At 42.9% G+C, this 23,341-nt stretch overlaps 1 protein-coding gene across 1 annotated transcript in view; it reads left to right on the forward strand.

Moving 5' to 3' along the window:
* The first annotated feature begins 1,080 nt into the window (after window positions 1-1,080).
* Eif3h (eukaryotic translation initiation factor 3 subunit H) overlaps window positions 1,081-23,341 on the forward strand; it is an 87,931-nt gene continuing 65,670 nt past the window's right edge. Inside the window, exon 1 of the mRNA XM_051159696.1 lies at window positions 1,081-1,242. Coding sequence (XP_051015653.1) covers window positions 1,111-1,242 — 132 coding nt within the window. The 5' untranslated portion in view covers window positions 1,081-1,110. The remainder of the gene's footprint in view (window positions 1,243-23,341) is intronic.

Genomic DNA, 23,341 nt, shown 5'->3' on the forward strand with positions numbered 1-23,341 from the left:
GCTATTTTCAGTTCACTGAACTTTAGCTCATGTTTGAGGTTTGCAAGAAATTGACAACCTGAGAAATAAAAACCATGTTGTTCTTTGGCTTTCAAAGTCAAAGCCAGGGCACTGGTCTCATTCTTATCTGTATCGCCTCATTTTATCTTTAGTGTACAACGTTCTTAGGTTAATTGAACTTAATGGGATGAATTGGGGAAACACATCTCTAGCTTCCTACAAGTAGAAATCTAAGGTCGGAATGCAGGTTTTTGATGAAGTTTATAACACTTTATGATAGAAAGGGATGAGGTGTAAGATAAAGAGTTGAGGTATTACCAAGGGTTTTGCTTCTGTTAACAAAGCATGGAGCTGCCATCAAATTTCTTAGAGAACAGTAGGAAGACTGTTTTGTATGGGGTAGTATTTGTGAATTAGTTTGGACAGGCTGAGTGGCAGGGGATAGGCAAATGGACAGTGTGATGTGAAGAATTACCTAAGGAATATAAAGTTGGGAACATCAGCGTATATTCCACATTTAAGGTCATTGAGAATGGACGATAACACCATGACAAGGAATAAATATAAAGAAGAGTAAACTTTGAATGCCTGGACTGAGTCCTTTTCAGTAATTACAGGTTGAAGAAAGGTAGAGAAACTAACATGGTGAGTGAGAAGCTGGGCCATGGAATGAAAAGTTGGAACGCACATGAAGAAATGGACCTTGCAGCTGGGCGTGGTGGCGCACGCCTTTAATGCCAGCACTTGGGAGGCAGAGGCAGGCGGATCGCTGTGAGTTCGAGGCCAGTCTGGTCGACAAAGCGAGTCCAGGACAGCCAAGGCTACACAGAGAAACCCTGTCTCAAAAAAAATCATAGAATTAAAAAAAAAAAAAAAAGCGTCACTGGGTTTTAAACAGTGACTGTTTCCCCCCCCCCCCCCCCCCGGACACAAGACGCGCGTGCGCACATGATGGCAGCGAGGCAGCAAAAGGGGAAACTACCGTGGAGGCGTGGCCCTGCCCTGGGGGCACTTCCAGACTCCACCCCTCACCCCTACTACGACCGCACGAAATCCGTAATTCCGCTTCCGGTGTCTCACAGGTCTCTTTCTTCCTGTCTGGCTGGAAACATGGCGTCGCGCAAGGAAGGCACCGGCTCCACCGCCACCTCCTCCAGCTCCGCTGGCGGCGCGGTGGGGAAGAGCAAAGGCAAAGGCAGCTCTGGAGACTCAGCCGTGAAGCAGGTGCAGATCGACGGCCTGGTGAGTACGGGTCACGGTCGCAGGACCACGCGGGGCGCTGATCTCTGCCGGGCGCGCTTCCTGCCGCTTTCCCCATGAGCAGGCTGATCGCGCTCTCTCCCCTTACGGTCTTAATTCATCTCAACTTTTGATCGAAAGATACCACAACCTTTCCTGTTCTCCGATGAGAGAGCCGGGGGCTGAGGAATGGAACGGGAATAGGAGTATGTGACAGATTCTCGTGGTCTTGGTTTTAGATGCCGAGGAAAGAGAGAAAAAGGAATGGTTACAACTAAGTGACAGTTGTGGTAAGAAGGATTTAGGGCCCTCTTTAGGGCTGTAGGAAAGGAATAGAGAGGAAAGGAAACGCCTTGGTTTCCCGGATAGGCTTTTGACAAGTGTCAAGGCTTTTTTTTGCTGTCGTTCACCACTTTACCTGGAATTGCAGAACTGGGGTAAACTCCTAGACAGTGTTCAGGCTGAACCACAAAAGGCCACAGAAATAACAAGTATATTTCTGGTTAAGATTCATGATCTAGGGCATCTGTGGAAGCTCGGGGTAAGGAAATGGATGGAACAGAAAAGATGCGAATCTGAAATGATGTGTGCTTCTAAGCATTAGCAGCATCTCTCCTTCAGGGTGTGATTGATGGTAGGTCTTCACGTAGCACTGGAGAGACATGGGCAGACAGAGCTCCAGGCGTTTGGGGCTATTTGATGCTGAGACCCGGTCTCAAAACGAAAAACACACAGAAAAAGGAATTTGTAGGGGAATTTTAATTCAGACCATGGCTGTTCTGCTAAGAGAGCACATCCAAAGACCTAGGAATACAGATGCACCTTTAATCCCAGGAGACAGAGGTAAACAGATCCCTGAGTTCAAGGCCAGCCAGGTACAGAGCAAGTTTCAGGTAAAGAAAAGCTTAGGTCCGGTCCAGACCTTCCCCCCCCCCCCCAACCCCCCCAGACTGGGTTTCTCTGTGTAGCCTTGGCTACCCTGGACTTGCTTTGTAGACCAGGCTGGCCTTGAACTCACAGCGATCTGCCTGCCTCTGCCTCCAGAGTGTTAGGATTAAAGGTGTGCACCACAAAGTCCGGCCTAGGGCCTGACCTTTAATCCCAGTGCACAGGAGACAGAGACATCCAGATCTCTGACTTCTAGTCCGTTCTGTTCAGTCAGTTTGCTTGAGTCAGTGAATTGAGAGGCAGTGCAGGGGAGTTGAGTTCGTGGAATTCAGAGACAGGTTTACTGGGAGAGGTTTACAGAGACAGGTTGAAGAGAGAATAAGCTAGTCACAGGCTAGTCACAGATTGAGCCAGAGAATGAGACAGAAGATTAGAACATACTGCCCAAGTTATATGAGGCCAAGGAGAACAATTCAGTCAGAGGCTGAGAAAGAATTCAGATTGAGAGCAGGGCGGTGGTGGCATACTCCTTTAATTCCAGCATTTGGGAGGCAGAGGCAGGCAGATATCTGTGAGTTCGAGGCCAGCCTGGTTTACAGAGCGAGTTCCAGGACAGCTTAGAGCTGTTACCTAGAGAAACCCTGTCTTGAAAAACAAAACAAACAAAAAACAAAACAAAAACAAAAAAATTCAGATTGAATCAGTCAGCTAGGAGTGGAGTTCGAGCTGGAACATCTGAGTTGAACCAGCTAGCTAGAATTCAGAAAGAGCTAGAAAGGGTGAGCTTATTCAGCTGTAAGTCTCAGAGATTTGAAAACGTTCTAGATCTAGGTTAGATTGTAGGGAGGCTAGAAGCTACCAGGACTAGGCCTAGGTTAGCAGATGGAGACAGTAAGCCTCTGAGATGACAGTTATATGAGGCAAATAATAGTTATATTTACAGGCATTCTTCCTGATTTTTTTCCCCAAAAGCACACTTTTCTCTCAAGCTATTAGCCAAGATACTTGTAGTAGGGCTTTATAGCTCGGTGTGAAAATTGTGACTTCAGCAGGCAGTACTTGAGTGAACATTACTAGTAATTTCACATGAGAATATAGTTGAATTTGTTAGGTTGTCATGAAGTTTTTTGTTTTGTCTTTGTTTTTTAAATATAACCTAATGTTAAAGGCCTAGTCTTTCTCAGTTCAGTTCTGCCATCTGCCAAGTCTGTGGCCTTGAGAAAGTTAGCCCTTATCAGTCTCAGTTATCTTGTGTGTTCAGGTAGGAATGAGGAGTAGCTATGTTTTGCTGTATCCTTAGATTATGTGAAAAATCTCTATGTGGTGATGTAGAGTGAGAGTATGTGAGACTGTAAGCGGTGCATGCCTGTTGTTGGCTGAATATCTGTGGATGTTAAGAGTTTGAAAGATGTAGGAAAAAGCGTAACTTTGTAAAGCTGTAGCGCACCGTTTAAATGTCATTTTCATAATACTTTGAAAAAGCAATGCTATCTTTTATTTAGCTGACAGTTTAGCTTTCATTGGCTTTTTGAGGTAGGTGCCTTCAGGAATAAATAATACACTTTTAAAGATTGCAAATTAGTTCTTAGGTGGACTTATAGAAGTACCATTTCAATACTCAGAGAGTATTTAAAGTTTTTATTTTTTAATTTTTGGTTTTTCGAGACAGAGTTTCTTTATGTAGCCTTGTCTGTCCTGGACTCACTTTGTCGACCACACTAGCCTCGACTCACAGCAATCTGCCTGCCTCTGCCTCCCTGAGCACTGGAATTAGAGGTGTGTGCCACCACACTGGGCTGCATTTTAAGTCTTAAGAACTTATGTCTTATTGCATCTTCATGTTTTGAAACCATTCTTTGAGTTACTTAGTTACCTAGAGTTGTAAAAGGCAACAGGTAGGTGTTACAAATCTGTTTGGTGGATGTAATTACAAATAGTCATTTTTCTTGGACTGGGGTTGGGCATGGTACACACCTGTAATCCCAGCACTTGAGAAGTGCGGCAGGATGCCAGGATGCCTGGATACATAGTGAGTCTGTCAAAAAAGACAAAATAAAACATACTTTTAGGGCAGTCTTGTAACTACCTGCTGAGCTGTATAACATGGGGCAGTGATACAGCCTCAACAGCAACAGTGTCAGGGTGCCTTAAGAAATTCGAAACTGATGGACAAGGTGGTGCATGCCTGTAATCTCAGCACTTGGGGAGGCAGGTGGATATCTGTGAGTTCCAGGACAGTGTGCTCTACATAAAGAAACCCTTTCTCTAACACCACCCACCCCCCTCCGCCCCAAAAAAGGGAAATTTGAAGCAGTAAGATTGTTGGTGGTGGGAATAGACAGGGTTATTTGAGTTTAGCAAGCAGGCAGTGGACTCAGTTCTCAATTGATAGATTCATGTACCACTGGTGGGCTGATTACTACTCTTGACAAGAAATTGTGTTAAAAGTTGAGATGTTGGTAATTTACTATGAAGCCATTGTCTTTGGTGACAAAGTACTCATGTCTTCAATCAAGAGGGCCTTTTTAAATTATTAGGTATCCTGGCAAATCATATTGAGAATTTGAAATTAAGATTTCACAATGAGTCATAAAAAGGGGGCACTCGAGCTGTTAAATACCTTTACTTGCTGAGCCATCATGCTGGCCCTTAGTTCAAATCTTGATACCACCCTTAAAAAATTTCTTATTTTTTTCTCATTCACTTAAATGTTCAGATCCCTATTCCCTTCAGTAGATGTTTCATTGGCTTTTTCAGTGAATTCTGGGCCAACCAAGGTATAGGTTTTGCTTCTTGTGTTCTTGGTTTGTGTTCAGGTCCCCCCCCTCCCCCTTTCTTTTTAGAAGGTGTCTTTCAGCTACCTGTGACCAGTTAGCCATTCCCCCCTGACTGCTTCCTGCACTTGGTCTTCCTTTTGTCTATGGGGTTCCTCTTTCCCTCCTTGTCACTACAGTTTTAACAAATGTGGCTTAATAGAGCTCTGGTTTTAATCACTAGCTTAATTTGAATCTGTATGCTTTACACATGTTCTGCTCTTGATTCATTTCATAAATTTATTGATTACCAATCTTTTTTTGTTTGCTTTTGTGTTTTTGAGACAAGATCTTTCTCTGTAGTTTTGGCTGTCCTGCAACTATGTAGACAGGCTGGCCTTGAACGCAGAAAGATCCATCTGTCTCTGTCTCCCCTACCACATCCAGCCCAGCTGTGGATTACCTATCTTTAGTAACAGCTGATTCTCTTGGTGAGCTATGTAGAATGCTCCATTCCTACCACCATGACTATACTTAGCCATGCATAGACATGGATGAACTTAGATATTCGTTTCATACTGATTATGTTTGTTTCTGGCATATTGGCAGTGGCTACAACCAGTTTGTATTATCCTTAGGAATATAAGCTCTTGATTCATGTTGGAGGAGAGTTCTCACTCACAGTGATCCTCCTGCCTCTGCCTCTCAAGGGCTGGGATTAAAGGCTTGTGCCACCACATCCGGCTCAACACAGTTTTTTTTTTTTTTTTTTTTAAATAATAAATGTTCTCTTTAATTTAGATGCCTTGAATAGTTTATCTTTCTATTTTGTTGCCTTTTTCTGTTGAGTTAGTTTACTTGCTTCTTAGCTTTTGCATTTCTAACTTTATTTTTGTAAATTAAAGGGTCTTAATAAAACTGTTTCTAACCTTTTAGAGTGAGTATATCTGATCAAAGATTAAGAATGCAATCTGATAGACTGCTTAGATGACTTTCTTCTCCACCAAGACAAGATGTTATTGCTTGTAAGTATTAAAATTTTATAGTAGGAAAAAAAAAAGTGATTAGCATACATTATGCCTTGCTTACTCCAGGAGCTGATGGGTTTAATATTATCTGGGAGATTATCTATCTATCTATCTATCTATCTATCTATCTATCTATCTATCTATCTCCCATTATATACATATGAAGCTGGTAGCCTTTCAAAGATATAAAGTAAATTATTTGAGTGTGAACTCAAATCACATCTTGCCACCGTTCATTCTGCCTATTGTTACTACAGCTACTACTTATGTGTTAAAGACTTCATTGGTGTCCCTTTTTATGTGGCAGGTGCTGCTGTAAGGGCTGTATTTGTGTTTAGGGGGTGTGGGTAGACTAGAGCTCACCGTTGGACATCTTCCCTCAAGCATTCTTCACCTTAATATTTTTCTTTCTGAAAATTTCATACATGCATACGATGAGTATGACCCTGTCTACCCCCTTTTTCCCCTTCAACCTCAATCCACCTCCCCCCTCCCAGTGTACTCCCAACATCCCCAACTTTCAACTTAGTTTTTTCCCCCCCCTTTTCATTCTTTTGGGGGGTAATCCACTAAGTCCAGTTAGTACTGTGTATATGGGCATGGATGTGAGGTCATCTACTGGAGTCTTTTGGAGTAGCTACCCTCCAAAAGGAATGGTTCTCCTTTCCACAGAGACTACCACTGCCAATAGCTCCTTAGTAAGGTTGGGGATACCTATCCCATCTATGCCAGAATTTTGGCCAGCTTGGTCTTATATAGGTTTTGTGTAAACAGCTACAGCTTCTGTGTGTTCATTGTTGTCATAGCCATGACGTGTCTAGAAGACACTGTTTTGCAACCCTCCATCCCATCATTTGTCTTTTACATTCTTTCTACCTTCCTCCTGTGTGGGGTTAGTTTGGCTGTCCCATTTAGAGCTGAACATCCAGTTTTGGAGTCTCATACTTTGAACAGTTATGCATCTCTTTATTGACGGCTGCCTACTATCCCCCCTCCACTCTCCCCCCCCCCCCACACACAAAAAGAAGCCTCAGTTGCAGAGGTTGAGAGCATCTTGAGTCTGTGGGTATAAGCATAATATTAATTTTTCTTTTACCTTTTGTTTTGTTTTTGAGACAGGGTCTTACTTTACTATAGAGCCCGTGCTTGGCCTGGAACTCACTGTGTAGAGCAGGCAGCCCTCCAGCTTATAGTGATCTGCCTGTCTCTGTCTCCCAAGTGTTGGGATTAAAGGTGTGTACCATCATTCCTGGCTAAACACACATTTTTAGAGGCCAAGTTGACCATGTCCATTCTGCTTTAGGCTTTTGACCAGGATTACAGTATTAGTCATTAAGTTTGTGCCTGTGGAGATGAGCGTGGTGGTGCACGCCTTTAGTCCCAGCATTTGGGAGGCAGAGGCAAGTGGGTGGCTGTGAGTTCGAGGCCAGCCTGGTCTACAGAGTGAGTCCAGGACAGCCAAGGGCACACGGAGAAACCCTGTCTCGAAAAACAAAACAAGTTTGTGCCTCTGGAACAGGCCTGTAGTCCAGTCAGAAAACATTTAACCCATAGAAGTTATGCTGCTGTCTTACCAGTAGGCACGTCTAGTCTGTCAGGCTGGTAGTGCAGCATGTGGGGGGCAGTGTAGGGTAAGCCTGGACTTGGTGATTAAGTTGGGCTGACTTTGACAGACCAGAGTTACAAGAATCCAGCATTCTTTTCCTCTCTAGGACTAGGAAGTCTGACAGAGCACCACGGCTGGACTGTAGGTGAGTGCTGAAGCCTGAGGTCAGGCCCTCTTCAGCCGTGTGGCAAACACTTCAGCAAGTGCACTACCTTCCCCAGCTTCTATTCTAAGTGTGTGACCCACATGCTCCTCAACAGTGCCGCTACTTCCCCATGAACCCATGGTAAATTGAGACCATTGTAAATAGAATTGTATTTTGGCTGAGGAAGGTGACACCCATCTGTAATCCCAGCATTTGGCGTGCAGGTCGAAGGATCAGGAGTTCAAAGTCATTTTTAGTTACAAAGCAGTTTGAAATCAGCTGGGTTACATGATTCCACCTTGCTTGCCTGTATGTAGGAATTGGGGCACATGCTGCTTGACTACTATTAGGAAGTATCTTACTGCACGCCGTTAGCCCATGAGAAGGCAAAATTAAGAATTACAGGTTTGTTTTCATACTGGTTTTCACACCATGGCAAGGAAGAAAGAATGGTAAGAATATGGTAAGGCCACCTCTATGATTAATGTGTTGGGTTGATTTGCTCTCAGGTGGGAGACGGAACTAAGGTGGGAACTATAGAAACAGTGGGCTTGGTGGTACACGTTTGTAATCCCATTACTCAGGAAGCTGAGGCAGGGAAAAAACCAGGTAGAGTCACTGAAGCTAAGTAGAAGTCAAATAAATTCATCTCAGTCTCATGAAAGTAGTAGTCAGTGGCTTGTTAATATTAGTATTGACCTTTAGGGTAAGGTGAACACTTGGTTGGATTGAAGGAAAAAAAAAAAAAAAGCTCTGGGTGGCTCAGGAACTTCTTTGGTGACTATAGCAGTAAATGTTTCAACATTGCACACACCTTTTAACAAGAACACTTCCTCAGCCTTCCCAGTAACCAATGATGTCTCAGGGTTTCCTATTTGATACCACTCACTGGACCTGCTTTGGGGGTCTGTAAATGCAGCATCGAATAAATAGTAGTGGAAGAAAAAGCTTCTAGGAGAACAGCATCCGTACCACAGTTCACTAGTTTCCCACAATGGTGACCATGTGTGTTTACCAGCTCGAGGCGAGACCTGTATCTCTACAAAGCTCACGTGATATTTCAACTGGCTAGGCAAACCAACTAAAGCATTTAAGTTAGGCCAGTGAGTTACAGGCACTGTGAATTCTTTCTCCCAAACAACACAGAGGCCCAGTGTGCTCTGGCAGCCCCAAAGGATGTCCATAAATATCTCCGATGTGAGGAAGGTCACATTTTTGATGCCTCCAACCCTACCTGAGAGTGACAGTCATTGATTGTGCAATTTGCTAAAGTTACAAGTTCCCTTGAGTCTATTTGTAATGACCCTGACATTATTGCAGAAAGCATAAAGATGGAGCAGCAGGAGATAGGTCAGTACTGGAGATTCACTGGTGCCATGGGCCCAGGCAGTCAGCAAGCCTGAGATGGCCCCTGGTCTGGTAACACAGAGGTGGGCAGGCAGAGCACCCCTGAGATCACCCCCATCTGGTGCCCCATGGTACAGGCAGGCATAGCAATCATAGCAATCCTGAGGTGATTCCAGCCACCCAGAGACCCTAGGAGCCATTAAGATGAACAAGTAAGTGGTACAGAGATCGAAGAGAAGAAGTGTGTACACAACGAAAAAAGGTCGAATTGGAGACTTGAGGGTAGTGAGGGATAGCCTGAAGCGAGGAGCCAGGGATCCATGGTGAGTGGCATGTCTGGGTCTGTGGTCCTGCAGCAGTTGAGGGGCGGAGGGGGTGTCTGTTACCAAAGGACAGGCAGATTTTCCTGGTCTGCTGCCTGTGGCCATGCTGATGTCTAAGGGTAATGCAGAGATGGACCCACCCTCACTGGTCATTGAGGGAGAGCTGGCCCTGAAGACAGGAGAGCAGGAGAGCTGGCCTGGCTTCTTGTCAGCTGGAACACTCTGGACAGCAGGCCCTGCACCTTGCCCAAGAAGCACAGTAGAGCTGGCCCGGGTTGCTGGGGTTGCTAGTGAGCTGGCTCTGAGGGTGTAACTGCAGGAGAGCTGGCCCTTCCACCTATCTACCCTGTGATTGTGTGGTCGAGGGAGAGATTACTCTCCCACCCTCCATGGCAGGCAGGAGAGCTGGCCCTGAGGGCAAGAGAGCAGGAGAGCTGTCCCAACCTCCTGCTTACTGCAGTACTTGGGAGAGTGGGCCCTGCACCTTGCCTGGGCAGCACAATAGAGCTGGCCCTGCTGGCATGGGTGCAGCTGAGCTGGAACTGAGGTCATGAGAGCAGGAGAGCTGAGCCTGCTCTTTGTCAGCTGTGGCGTTGGTTGAGCTACCCCCAGGGTAGTGCTGGAGAGCTTGCTGTGGTGTTGTGGGGGTACAGGAGAGCTGGCAGGCTGACCAGCTTAGCTACCACTGAGGACCAGATTCAATATCTACCCCATCTGTGAACTGCTGGGGTGTTTGAAGGGACTGGTCTTACAGATCTAAAGCGGCAGGATCTCCATGTCACAGGGCAACAACAGGAACAAGATCCAAGAAGGGTCTGTGTGAGGATCGGGTATTGTTATGGTAGCAGAAGCCTGAGGCCCCGAACCAAATCAGTCACTCATTGCAATGCACATTTTCAAGTAGAGAAGTGTGGACAAAGGATTATACTGTGGGATTTACCATGACACACTTAACTTCACCTCTACATATTTGCTTAAAAATAGCGAGGGGCTTCCAAGGGCTGAGAGAGGGTACAGAGGGACAGGGAGATTCCTTAGCTCTCAGATAGAACTGAGGAGACTAAAACACGGGTAGATCATAGGTCTTGATGTGTGCTATGGTGGGGAGCTAATTTCTGTTTAGCGGTTATGAACAGATGGGGCAGAACCACATATGCTAGAGTTGTATTAGTACCAAGCCCTGTGGTCCATGGCCCCTTTGGAGGTCGGACAGCCCTTTCACAGGGCTCACCTAAAACCATCAGAAAACTTAACGGTTCGTAACAGTAGCAGAATTACAGTTATAGTATAGTTTGGTTGGGGGTTACCAAAGCATGAGGCACTGTATTAAAGGGTTCCAACATGAGGAAGGTTGAGAAGCACTCATTTAGAAATTATGTGCAGAATAATGTATTCCTTGTTCAGTTTTTAGAAAACAGTTTCTTAAAATGTGGTCTCTTATATGTGATATTTGTGTGACTTCTCAGACGAAACCCTGATTTTAGTAGTTAGGTGAAATCTGATTGTGTTTGCTTTGTCCTCAAAAATAGTCCGTAATTATTTTTTGTATGCTGTTTAATCCATGGTGCTTGGATAAATCGCATTTGGCAAGATGTAGTAGTATATTTATTTAAAGACTTGTTTCTGTGACCTGTAAAGTGGCTGCATCCAGTGAAGATGAAAGACCAGAGCGCAGCGTAGCTTACAGGCCTATTTAACTGATGACATGTTTTATTTCTTTCAGTAAAACTAAAAAGTTGGAAAGGGATACTTACATATGCCAGAGTAGTATTAGTACCAAGGCCAACCATAGAACAATTTATACTCAGAAAAATAGTGGTAATTCAGCTTAACATAGTCAAAATATGAAGCTTTTACCTTGAGTTTGAATATCAGCTGCATATTTATTTTAAAATTTTATGTTCTCCCCAGGAAAAGTATCACTGGTACTCACTGGATCCTGACGATTGTGTGAGGGTTTGTTTTGGGTCTCCTATGCCTTATCTTATCCTAGTCTACAACTAGTCCATTATGTAAGTGACAGATGCTTCCCTGTGACACAGTCCATAAAATACGATTTTAAAGAAAAGTTCCAACTGGGTGTGGTGGTGCACGCCTTTGCACTTGGAAGGCAGAGGTAGGTAGATCACTGAGGTCAAGGCCAGCTTGGCCTACAAAGCGAATCCAGGACAACCAAGGCTACACAGAGAAAAGCCTGTCTTGAGAAAAGCTCATTCATTGTAAAGGAGGTTTGGAGAAATCACCAAAAAGAAAATTAAGTTAGGTTGATCATACTCTTTAAAAACTGGGGACTATTTTTCTAGCGTGTTTTCTAGTGTTCTAAACAAATATGTAGAATTGAAGTTAAGAGAGTTAAAGGAGATTTCCTGATTGTAAGGCTGAGCATCCTGCCACACTGCTTTCCTCACTGCTGCTGTATATTCTCCCACATGCAGAGTATTTCAGTCTATTTATTGGCTTCATTGCCAACCAAATGTTACTATGCTTTAAAAAAATCTTTCTTGACTTTAAAAAAAATTAAGTGTTCCCATTAGCATGCTTGTTGCCTTCTGTTCCTGTTGGTTCCCTCTCTGCCTAAGTCTCCCAAGCTTCTGGAACAGCTTTGATGATTCCTAGTGGGTTTCCTTGAAATCTCTGAACATCACTTCTTAGCTCTCTGCATTTCTAACTCTCCTTTCCCATCTATTAGAAGAACCTCATGTAAATTGTCTTACAGGCTGTTTTGTGTTTGGCTGTCCTAAGCAGTGCTGTTGAGTAAACTTCTTATGGGACGGTTGTAGCCCCAGAACTCAAAAGCTCTGTGGAAAATCACCATCTATCCAAAGCAAACTCACTTCACTGTGTGATATTTAAATTCCTCTTTTCTTTTTGGAGAGAAGAAAGCCCTCACTTCACATTGTAGGTGGGCATATATAATCAGCTCATTTAGAGGTACCCTGAGCAGGAAAATGTACAGCCAGCCACCTCATGAGCTTATTTACTATAGTATACTTTTCCTCCCTTGCGGAGACAGGGTCTCTTGGTGTAGCCTTGGCTGTCCTGGGACTCTCTTTGTGTACCAGGTTAGCCCCAAACTCAGATCTGCCTCCTGCCGCCTCCTGAGTGCTGGAATTAAAGGTGTGTGCCACCATGCCTGGTTTATAGTATATGTTTTAATGTTGTAGACAGAAGATTTGTATTTGTTAATCTGCACACCCATTGCATGGGGTAATTAATATGTGCACATAGAATACAAATCTTGAGAAAAAATGAACAGGCAAAGAAACAGAACCACCCTTGTTTCATCCATCTTTCCTAGGCAGCCATAATTAATTACTCTCTTTAATGGTCAGCTTACCTGCCCTGCTTGATGTACCTACTTTAGCAAGTACTGAAACCGTTGATAATCTGAGTGTCCACAAACTCCAGAATGGCTTTTTAAGTAGTCTCCAGTACATTGAATGTACTGCAGTATTTTAAGGAATAGACATTTTGTTGTAGTTCTGGAATTTTATTTAACTTACTGCTTTGTATGAGAGAAGAAATAAATACTGTTCTAGGTAAGCCTTTCTGTCACTGATTTTACTTTAGAATAATTACCTTCCAGTTACACCTGGGAAAAAAAATTACAGGCTAGTATTATATATGATATTGTAAAAACTTGAGTTAAGCATCCTCATAGTTAATGTTTTAATTTTGCTTGTACACTTGGACATTTGGTTGTACCATTGTGTTCTCTGTGACTAATTGTAGGAGGAAAGCTGTTACCCTTCAGAATGTCATGAAGTGCACTTCCGTTCTCTTTCACGGCAATTAGTTGATTTAACTTTAAAAATGTGAACCATCAGCGAGCATTAGATCCAAGAGCATAATCATGAAACATGGTCTTTTAAAATGAAATATTATAGAGGTGATGTTGATGAGCTATAGGGGAGCATTGTAACCAATCTCTTATGTGTCAGGGGCAAAATGACTACCCTTACCGTTGAAGTTGCTTAAGTTTCATTCACATCAAAACTTAACAGCAATGATTTAAATCCCATTTATTCTTTGACTCAGCCAGTTGTGAAATGGAACTCCTATCCCACTTGAGCCATAAAATGTGTTAAATTTAAGACTAATGCAGCTTTCTGCTTTTTGAATTTACATTTTGGCAATAACTACTTCTTTGTTCAGTGTTAGAAAAAACGACCGAGGCTTAACCAAATAAGAAAACTGCCAAGTTAACAGATCTGGCAGTGAAAGAAGCCAGAATCAAACGAAAGTCTAGATATTGACTTTACAGAATATGCTAACGGGAGAGTTTGTGACATTACACTTTCTTTGAGAATGAACTCCTTCTACAGTAATGGCCGGTCTTTGACAGAGATTGATGTGAGCCGTCCAGGCTGTGGGCCTGACCTCCCAGGAGGTTCAGAACCCAGTAAAGCCAGCGAGGAACTGTGGATCTTGCCTGCGCTCTTCAACTTGCTAGTGCCTCCTGCAGCTTGGGCCCTGCTGCCCTGCTTTGAACTTTTAAGGGGCTCTCAGAGTGGACATCACCATGGTTTGTAGCTAGGAAAAGTGAATGAGAATACATATAGCAAATACAGAATATTTTAAGTAGCTTAACACTCCCCCCACCCCCCGAGACAGCGTGTAATGGAGACCAGGCTGATTCCAACCAAGCTTACCGTGTAGCCAAGGCTGGCTCTCCTCCTGCAATCCTCTTGCCTCCACTTCCCAAGATCTGCAATTAATGACCCACGCCCTCATTCCTGGCTTGGTTGTGCTCTAAATTTTTAAAGGCAATTTTTAAATAAAGAGCCTTGCCCTGGACTTTGGTGGTAGTGGATACTATAAGCGGTCTCACAGACCACCCCTTCTCCTCAGTAGCGCTGCTTAAATTTGGCGTCAGGTACATGAAATGCATTGCTGTTGCAGCAGACTGTAGTTCAGGTCCCAGCACACACTGGCCAGCTCACAGCTGGATGTCACGTCAGCTCCTGAGGAGCCAACACTTCTGGCCTTAGGACAGCTGCACTCATTTGCAGGCTCTCTCTTTCTCTCTTAAAAAAATAAAAACAAAAAATTAGGACTGGTGCATGACCTTGTAATTGCAGCACTTGGGACGCAGAGGCAGGGTGAGGGTAGCTGGAGTTGTTTATATGGAGAAGACTATCTCAAAAGCTCCATCCACAGTCAAATGGGAAGTGGATGAAATCTGTACAGCCGCCACTGTTCAGCTGTTGGGTGTGGTCTGCCAGGCTGGTCTGTGTGAGCCAAGTGCTGTGTTGACCCTGAGTGAAGGAACTTGGGTAGGTTTGACCCTGCTGTGCAGTTGAACATCTCTGAGCTTGTGCTTTTTCTTCCTAAAGCTCAGTAGTCTCCCCCTCCCTCCATTTTCCTGAAGTGTTGGACTATGGTAAACGGTGGGGGTGGGTTCTTTATAGTAGCGGAGATGTACTGTAATAAACTATTTTCATTCCTGGTTTAGAGTGTAGCTTCTTTTCCTAACCATGCTAGTAATAGTTAATACAAGCATGACGCACAAGATAATGTGACCACTAATACCACCAGATTTACTCTTTAAGTTAGTTTTGCTGGTTAAAACCTGCTGGCTAAGCAGGTGCTGTAGCTCTACTTCACCCTGCCTCCTTGTGAATATTTATTATAGTGCAAAGTTGAATTGCTAGTTTTTAGAATTGTAATTGGTACAAGTCAGGCTTCTCTTAAACACATCATTTTGCTATTAAAAGCTGATATTTGTATTCCATTATAGCTTTCATAGTGGTGTTGTATCCAAGTGCATGTTATCTGATAGTTTGTAGATGTTTGCCCATAGTATCTGTGAATAGAATTGTAGAATAACCGTATAAAAAAAGAGGTGCCCTACACAAAGAACTATAGATAACTAAGGAATGCTGAGAAAGGGGCCATAGCCCTCCCCAGAGAAGCATACAGACAAGTAATGTGCATACTGAGCAGGTTGTATTTTTATGTATTTAATGATCTATCATCTATCTGTGTTCTGTCTGTCTGTGGAGGGCATAGAGGGAGGGGTATATGGGAGAGTTGGAAGGGGAAAGGGGAAATGATTTAATTATATTACAATCAATGAAATTAGAATTTAGTGGGCAGTTACTTTGGCTTCTAGTATTGTAGAATTTTCCTTCTTTTTATCCTCTTAGGACTAGGACTACTTAATTATCCTTTTTGTTTTTGCTTTTTTTCTTCGAGACAGGGTTTCTCTGTGTAGCCTTGACTGTCCTGGACTCACTTTGTAGACCAGGCTGGCATTGAACTCACACTGATCTGTCTGCCTCTGCTTCCCAAGTGCTGGGATTAAAGGCGTGCGCCACCACGCTGCCTGGCAATTATACTTTTATTTAGTTGATATTTTACTAACTGTGGTGGTTTGAATAAAAGTTGCCCCCGTAGGCCCTTAGGGAAAGCACAGTTAGGCAGTGTGGCGTTGCTGGAGGAGCTGTGTCACTAGGGGGTTGGCTTTGAGCTCTCAGAAGCTGAAACTAAGCCTAGCCTCTCATTCTTTCCTGCTGCCTTCAGATAAGCTGTAGAGCTCTCAGCTCCTCCTCCAGCGCCACATCTGCCTGCGTGCCACCAGCTTCCTGCAATGACAATAATGGACTAAAGCTCTGGAACTGTGAGCCAGCCCCAACTAAATAGTGTTTGTTTTGTTTTTTTGAGACAGGGTTTCTCTGTGCAATAGCCCTGGTTGTCTTGGGCTCACTTTATAGCCAGCCTGGCCTTGAACTCAGAGATCTACCTGCCTCTGCCTCCCAAGTGCTGGGATTTAAGGCATGAGCAACCACACCTGGACAATTAAACATTTTAAGAGTTGCTGTGGTCATGCATACTCTTCACAACTATGGAAACCCAAATACAGAAACTTTTTTTGAGACAGGGTTTCTCTGTACAACAGGGTTGAGTGTCCTGGAACTGGCTCTGTAGACCAGGCTGACCTAGAACTCATAGAGATCCACCTGCCTCTGCCTTCCGAGTGCTGGGATTAAAGATGTGCATCATCTAGCTACTAACAAACTTTTATTTACCTAATATTTTACTAACAGTAACTGGCTAATTTGATGTCAGCTTGACACAAGCTAGAAGGAACCTCAGTTGAGAAAACTTCCTACCATATTGGCCTATAGACAAATCTATAGGGCATTTTCTTGATTGATGATTGATGTGGGAGAATCCTGCGCCTGTGGATGGTGTATCTCCTGGGCAGGTGGTCCTGGAAGGTATAAGAAAACAGGCTGAGCAAGCCAGTAAGCAGCACTCCTTAATGGCTTCTGCATCAGACCCTGCCTCCAGGTTCCTGCCTTGAGCTCACGCTGTGACTTTCCTGGATGACAGACTGTAAACTATGAGGCAGAATAACTTCCCCAAGTTGCTTTTGGTCATGGTCGTCATCACAGCAGTAGAGAGCTGTTGACACTTCAAAAATACTGGAGTGAAGATGTGCCAGGTCTGTCGGCTCAGCACTATCTATTAGGAAACTGAATTTGCTCTGTTCTGTGAAGCTCCAAGCAACAGGCTGCAGTGATTGTTAGATTTTTAAAATTTTCTTCACTTTTCATATTTGATATTTTTTGAGTAGAAAACAAACTCATACTTATTATAATTAATGATACAACTATCCTAAGAAGGTTTCTTATTTGTCAAAACACATAACTGCATTCACATAATAGGTTTTTTGTTTTGTTTTGTTTGTTTTTTAATTTTTTTCTGTTTTAGATGTCATCAGTGTTTTCTTTTGGATGTTCAACGGATCTCTAAGACCTTTTGGTGGTACATGTTTTTGTTTATTTTTTTGTTTTGTGATACAGAGATTGAACATAGTTTCTTACATGCTAAGCAAGCCCTCTTGCCCTGGGCTAATAGCCCCATTGTTTTTTGCTTATTTATTTACGTATTTATTTGTGCTAGGGATTGAATCTTGGCACCCACCCCTCCTTCCCTCCCTCCCTCCTTCCCTCCTTCCCTCCCTCCCTCCATTTATTTATTTGTGCTAGGAATTGAACTTGGGGCCTAGGCAAGTGCTCTACCACTGAGGTGTATTTCCATTCATTTGCTTAATTTGATAGAGTCTCACTAAGTAGCTTAGGCCTCTATTCTGTGATCCTTGTGTTTCTGGTTCCAGAATATCTGGGATTGTAGGCATTAAACTCCATTATCTCTAGGTGTTTTTAATGTCCTTAAAATACTACTGGGGCTGGAGAGATGAGTATTGGTTGTTCTTACAGAGGACCCAGATTTGGTGTCTAGCACCCAAATGGCAGTTCACAGCCACCTGTAGCCCCAATCCAGGGGATTCAACACCTTCTTCTGATCTCTGTAAACCCCAAGCACTTCTGTTGTGTACAGACATAGATGCAGGCAATTACTTGATACACATTTTAAAAAATTAAAAAAAGACAACTTACATATCTTGTGAAAAGCAGATGTTGGAATTTTATTTAGAGTGTCGCAAGGGTGCAGTTTTCATTGTCCTTAAAAAACAAAAAACAAACAAACAAAAAAACTTAGGTCCTTACTAGGTGATTGCTTTTTCAACTCTTATTTGCACCCCTCTAGTGAAGCCTACTTTCTTGTTCCTCATTATACCCCACCTCTTTTCTTTTCTTCTTCTCTTTTTCTCCCTTTCTCTCTCTCTCTCTCTCTCTCTCTCTCTCTTTTTTTTTTTAACGGTTTTTGAGACATGGTTTCTTTGTATAGCGTTGGCTGTCCTGGACTCGATTTGTAGACCAGACTGGCCTCGAACTCACAGTGATCTGCCTGCCTCTGCCTCTTTTCTTTTTTTTTTTTTAAAGATATATTTATTGTGTATACAGTATTCTGCCTGCATGCACACCTGCACACCAGAAGAGGGCACCAGATCTCGTTGTAGATGGTTGTGAGCCACCACATGGTTGCTGGGAATTGAACTCAGGACCTTTGGAAGAACAGACTAGTGCTCTTAACCTCTGAGCCATCTCTCCAGCCCATCTGCCTCTTTTCTTTATAATTATTTTTCACAAACTGTAATCACGATCGGTTTTCTTTAATGTCATTAGCATAGTAGATATTATTTTGAAAGTCTCTAGGGTCAGTTTTTATACTATATAAACTTTCTTTGCAAGCTTTTTTTGTACTTTTTCAAGAGTGTTCAGTAGAGGTTCAGGTGCTCAGTGATAGGTGTTACAATAAAAGATTGAATATAGAGGTAGACATACTCCACCTGCTTCCTAGAGAAGTCTTTAAAGACGTATGAAAATGTCAAACAATCGGATTCTTCTGATCGGAATAATTGTTTGTTTTTGGTTTTTTTTTTGAGACAGGATTTCTCTGTGTAGTCCTGGCTGTCCTGAACTCACACTGTAGACCAGGCTGGCCTTGAACTCAAAGATCTGACTTCCTCTGCCTCCTGGGTGCTGGAATTAAAAGCATGTGCCATCATGCCCAACTATGAATAAATTTTTTTCTCCTGAGACAGGGTTTCTCTTTGTAGCCTTGGCTTTGTGGACCAGGCTGGCCTTGAACTCAAAGAGATCCGCTTGTCTCTGCCTCCAAGAGCTGGGATTACAGTTGTGCCCCACCGCGCCCAGCTTGAATAAACTATTTTTTAAAATTAACCTTTCCCCCCAAAATCTGAAAGTGCCATTTTTTTTTTGAATCCCAAATAAATACTTTTGCTTTGGAAAAGTTATTTTTCATAAGAATGCAGCTTAAGCTCACACATAGTACAGTCATCATTGTTAAGAGAAATGTCAGAATTTCTCAATTTCAAGTTTTGAAATGAAATTATCAATACTGTAATTCTGGGGTCTCTTGATTTTAAGAGCTTAGATGTTTTAAAAGAGTATTAAGTGTCTTGGGTCCTGAGTGTTTGGTTCTTGTTTCCAGTTTCTGTCCCAGAGCTTCTACAATTTGCAGGACTTTGAGAGACAGGAATGGTTTTTGTTCATGCTCAACCCCTCTGATCACATAGGAGTTTATGTTAATGAGATGATTTAGGGTGTGGCTGGTATCACTATAGAGATTGGAGTCTACTAAAGACCAGTAAAAACAAGACAAACAAGCAAGTATACTGAAGATGTAAGGCTTGCCGAGTGTAGGAATCTCAGGAGCTGGAGCCCTGGGAGGGTGGCAGGCTCAGAGCCGGAGCTCCTGCTTTCCTTCCCCTGCCCTGGTCAGTAACATGTTCCCTGAATTCTGTAAGCCCTTTAAGCAGGCTGTTAAACCAACAAAGGTATGTTGGGAACCCCTGCTTTATAGTCCATTGGTCAGAAGTACCTGAGGCCTGATGTAAGGGTGGTGGTGTGGGCTGGACCTTTTAATTGTTGTCATCTGATTCTAAGTTCAGGTAGAATTGCCTTCAAATCGGACACACTTGGGTGGTGGTGGGAGAACTGGAGGACATGCTTGATATGGAAACCTCTCACATATTTGGGTGAGAACAAAAGGAAACTTTATTTGAGACTTGCCGTTCTAAAACTTGGAACCTCATGAAACTATAGACCTTATTCATTTGACTTTATCCCAGTGTATGGGAGAGGAGGCCTCAGATAAAGCAGTAAATATCTGAGCAAATGAACTAATGAGGGAATGAGACAAGAAACTGGCAGAAGCCTGGTAAATCTGTGCAGATGATGCAAACCTTTTCTAGGTAATGTTCTTCAAAGCCCTGTATTTGAAAGAACACAGTTATTGTTGAAAAGCATTATCTGTATTTTGGTAAGATTTAAAGTGTTTCCTGTTAGGGCATTTAAAGGCCCCTTTACAGGCCCCCTCTCCCCTGACCTTTTTGTGTAGATGACCTGGAGTTTCCAGTATTCCACACCCTGTGGGAACACTTCTAATATATTTATAGGGAGATCTTGGGGAATCATGGAAAATTTTATTCATCCTTGTTAACTTTTAAAATTTAACCATTACTGATTGCTAGTGTAATAACTTATTTGGCTGTCTTGGATTATATTTCTATTTCTCCCTATAGGCTTTAAACTTTTGTCTGCTTGCTTTTTGTCTCTACAAGGTTTTTGTTGTTGCTGTTGTTCTGGCTGGTATGTAGACTAGCCTGGCTTCAAACTTAGGAAGATCTGTCTGCTTCTGCTTCTCAAGTGCTGGGATTAAAGGCATGCACCACCTACTGCCTGGCTTGTTTTAAACTTTTCTATTGAAAAATATTGTTTTGGTACAATTTATTTTGATCATGTTTTTTCCTTCCCCAACCTCCAGATCTTTCCTATCTCCCTACTCATCAAAAAACTTTTTCTTTCTTTAAAAGAAAACAAAAACAAGAAACAAACAAAAATTAAAAAGCAAACTTCAAAACACAGTGCATGGAAATCAGAATAAATAAGCAAAAAACCAATAAGATAGAAAAGGCCCAAACAAAGTAAAATGAAGCCAAAAGTCCAGAATACCATTGAGTTCATTTTCACCACTCATGAAAACAGAGCCTGCACTGAATGTGGTTAATATACGGGTACGTGAGGCCCTGTGAGTTCAAATGTGCATCAGTTCTGTTGTGCCTGGAAGACGTTGTTTCCTTGGAGTCATCCGTTGCTTCTGGCTCTTACACTCTTTCCACTTCTTCCTTGTAGATCCCTGAGCTTTGAGGGTCCCTCCTATACTTTTGAGAGTACTGCTATCTTATGTTATATGTTACGTCATGTGTTACTTTTAAATGTTGAATCAAAGATAGGTTGTATTTATTTGTTTTGCTTTCCTTTCTAAAGCCAGGCAGCATGTTAAACAATCGATCCGTCTTGTGTTCTGGAGATTAAGTAGTAGCCTGTTTTGTTACTTCACAGTGTATATTAATGATCCAGAAAAAATGTTCCCTTTAGCGTGTCTGAGCAGACCTGGAGTCTGTTAGTATCTTGCTGGTGGGATTCTGTGCCTCGCTTTATGTCATGCAAAACTCAGAAATCTCCAAGATGGCTCAAGAGACAACTCACTATTTGGAGAGAGAACACTTGGACACTTGGAAGGCAGGGCACACTGAGTAGGTCAAACACCAGACCCAGAGCACGGTGACATTTTAAAGTGTGGAAGGTTGTTTTGCAGTGTTCCCTCCAGTTTACTTCTATCCTGGGGCAGAGTTTGGAGCAGAACGTCCAGGACACTTTTACAGGATTCTAGTCAGCACTGGGTCTTGAGTCTTGTTCAGGTCATCGCCCTGAGCCTTACTGGATGAGAGAAAACTTGTGTGCTTCCTGGAGTCTCTGCTCTTCTCTTCCCTCTTCTGTACTCTAATGGTCTTCCGAGTAGAGCTGAGCTTCTTTATTAGGGATGACACTTCTGCTTTTATAAATAGAATATTCATATTTGATCTGTTTTTCTCACTTTCTGCACCTTTTAGACGCAATGAAATCTTTGAAGAAAGAAGGCTCATGGCATTACAGTCTTTTGGGAAGTTAAACCAACAAAGACAAAGGAAATCTGGATCATGTTCATTAAGAATTAGAATAGAAAGCCAGGCTCGGTGGCTCACTCCTGTAACTGCAGCGCTCAGAGGCAGAGGCAGGCAGTCCTCTGAGTTCTTGGCCAGCCTGGTCTGCAAAGCAAGTCCAGGACAGCCATGGCTACACAGAGAAACTCTCTCAAAAAACAAAACAAAACAAAACGAAACAAAACAAACAAAAAATCAAACCCCCAAAACAAAGTTAGAATTTGAGAGATTGTGTAGTCACTAAGAGCACTTACTGCTTTTGCAGAGGGCCCAAGTTTAGTTCCCAGCACCAGGTGGCTCACAACCTCTATAACTTCAGCTCTAACAGATCCAGTGACTCCTTCTGGCTTTCACAGGCTCTTCTCATGGCCTAATACCCACACAGGACACATATACCCACACATAAATTAAATAATAATTAAAATAAATTAAAATTTAAGATATTAGAGTAAAGTAGGATGGTATAGTCACCTGGAAAATCTGAATGGAAAACTCCCCCAAAAGTATGCATTTAGCTGACGTCAGTTAACTGAATTCAGAGAATAAGATTGGGCACAAGTATATTAGGGCTCCCTAGATGGCTCTTAATAGCTACCTAGTATGGGGCTGTATTTATTCTGATAACGTTTCTCTGATCATTTTGTTAAGCTGAGAAAAGTGATGTAGGGCTTCGGAGTGTGTGGGGTCATTTGTGACACATTAAAAACAAATTATATTGCGGGAGCCGTCTGTGCATCCTCCTTTGAAAGTAAGAACAGGGAGGTTGACATCAATAAGCAGAATGAATCTGTCAGCACTGTTTTATGGAAAGAAACACAGGTGGTTGGAAGGAAAGAAAGTGAGCAGGTGAGCATGGCTGGAAATAGGATTTTCGTAGGTGGACATTCCCAGCTTGCAACTTGTAGCTCATGAGACTGATGCGTGAAGATTAAAAGCTGCCTTGTATTTTGGAACAGCTGGATACTTTGGCTTTCAGTGACCAGGGCACAATTTGATCACCATCACCATTTTTCAGTCATCTCTTGCCTGACCTTGTAAGCTTGTCCTTCCTGCTTGAACCCCTTAGTGCATAACCATAGTCCCAGGGACACCTCTTACAGATGCTGACACTGCATCATAGTGTCTAACCTTTGTTGTCAACATGGTTAGCACACCTATTCTTTCTCAGTTATTGTGAAGTGCCAAGGCTTTACCTGACTATACCCATTTCATGTCAGCTTACATGTTTCTTAGAGAAGATAGGAAAACAGTATAATTGACTAAGAAAAAGGTATCTGTAAGGATTAGGTCCTTCATTGCATGTAAGACATAGAGCAGAGGGCTCAGTGTATCATGAATTATTGATAATGATGGTGGTGTTCAGAAGTGGAAACTTCTGTGGTCGGGCTTACCTGGAGGAAATAATACCCGAGGGCTGCTCTGAGGGTAGTTGTCACTGCTCTTTCATTGTCTCTATATTTCCTGCCATGGAGACATTAGCTCAGGCAACTCCACTACGCTGTCTGCATGATGCTCTGCCTCACTCTCTGCAGAACGTAAGCTGGAACCCTGAAACTGAGCTAAAGTCATCTATCCTTCAAAGTTGTTTGTC

The sequence above is a fragment of the Acomys russatus genome, chromosome 17, assembly GCF_903995435.1.
Source record: "Acomys russatus chromosome 17, mAcoRus1.1, whole genome shotgun sequence".
In the NCBI taxonomy this organism is placed as follows: domain Eukaryota; kingdom Metazoa; phylum Chordata; class Mammalia; order Rodentia; family Muridae; genus Acomys; species Acomys russatus.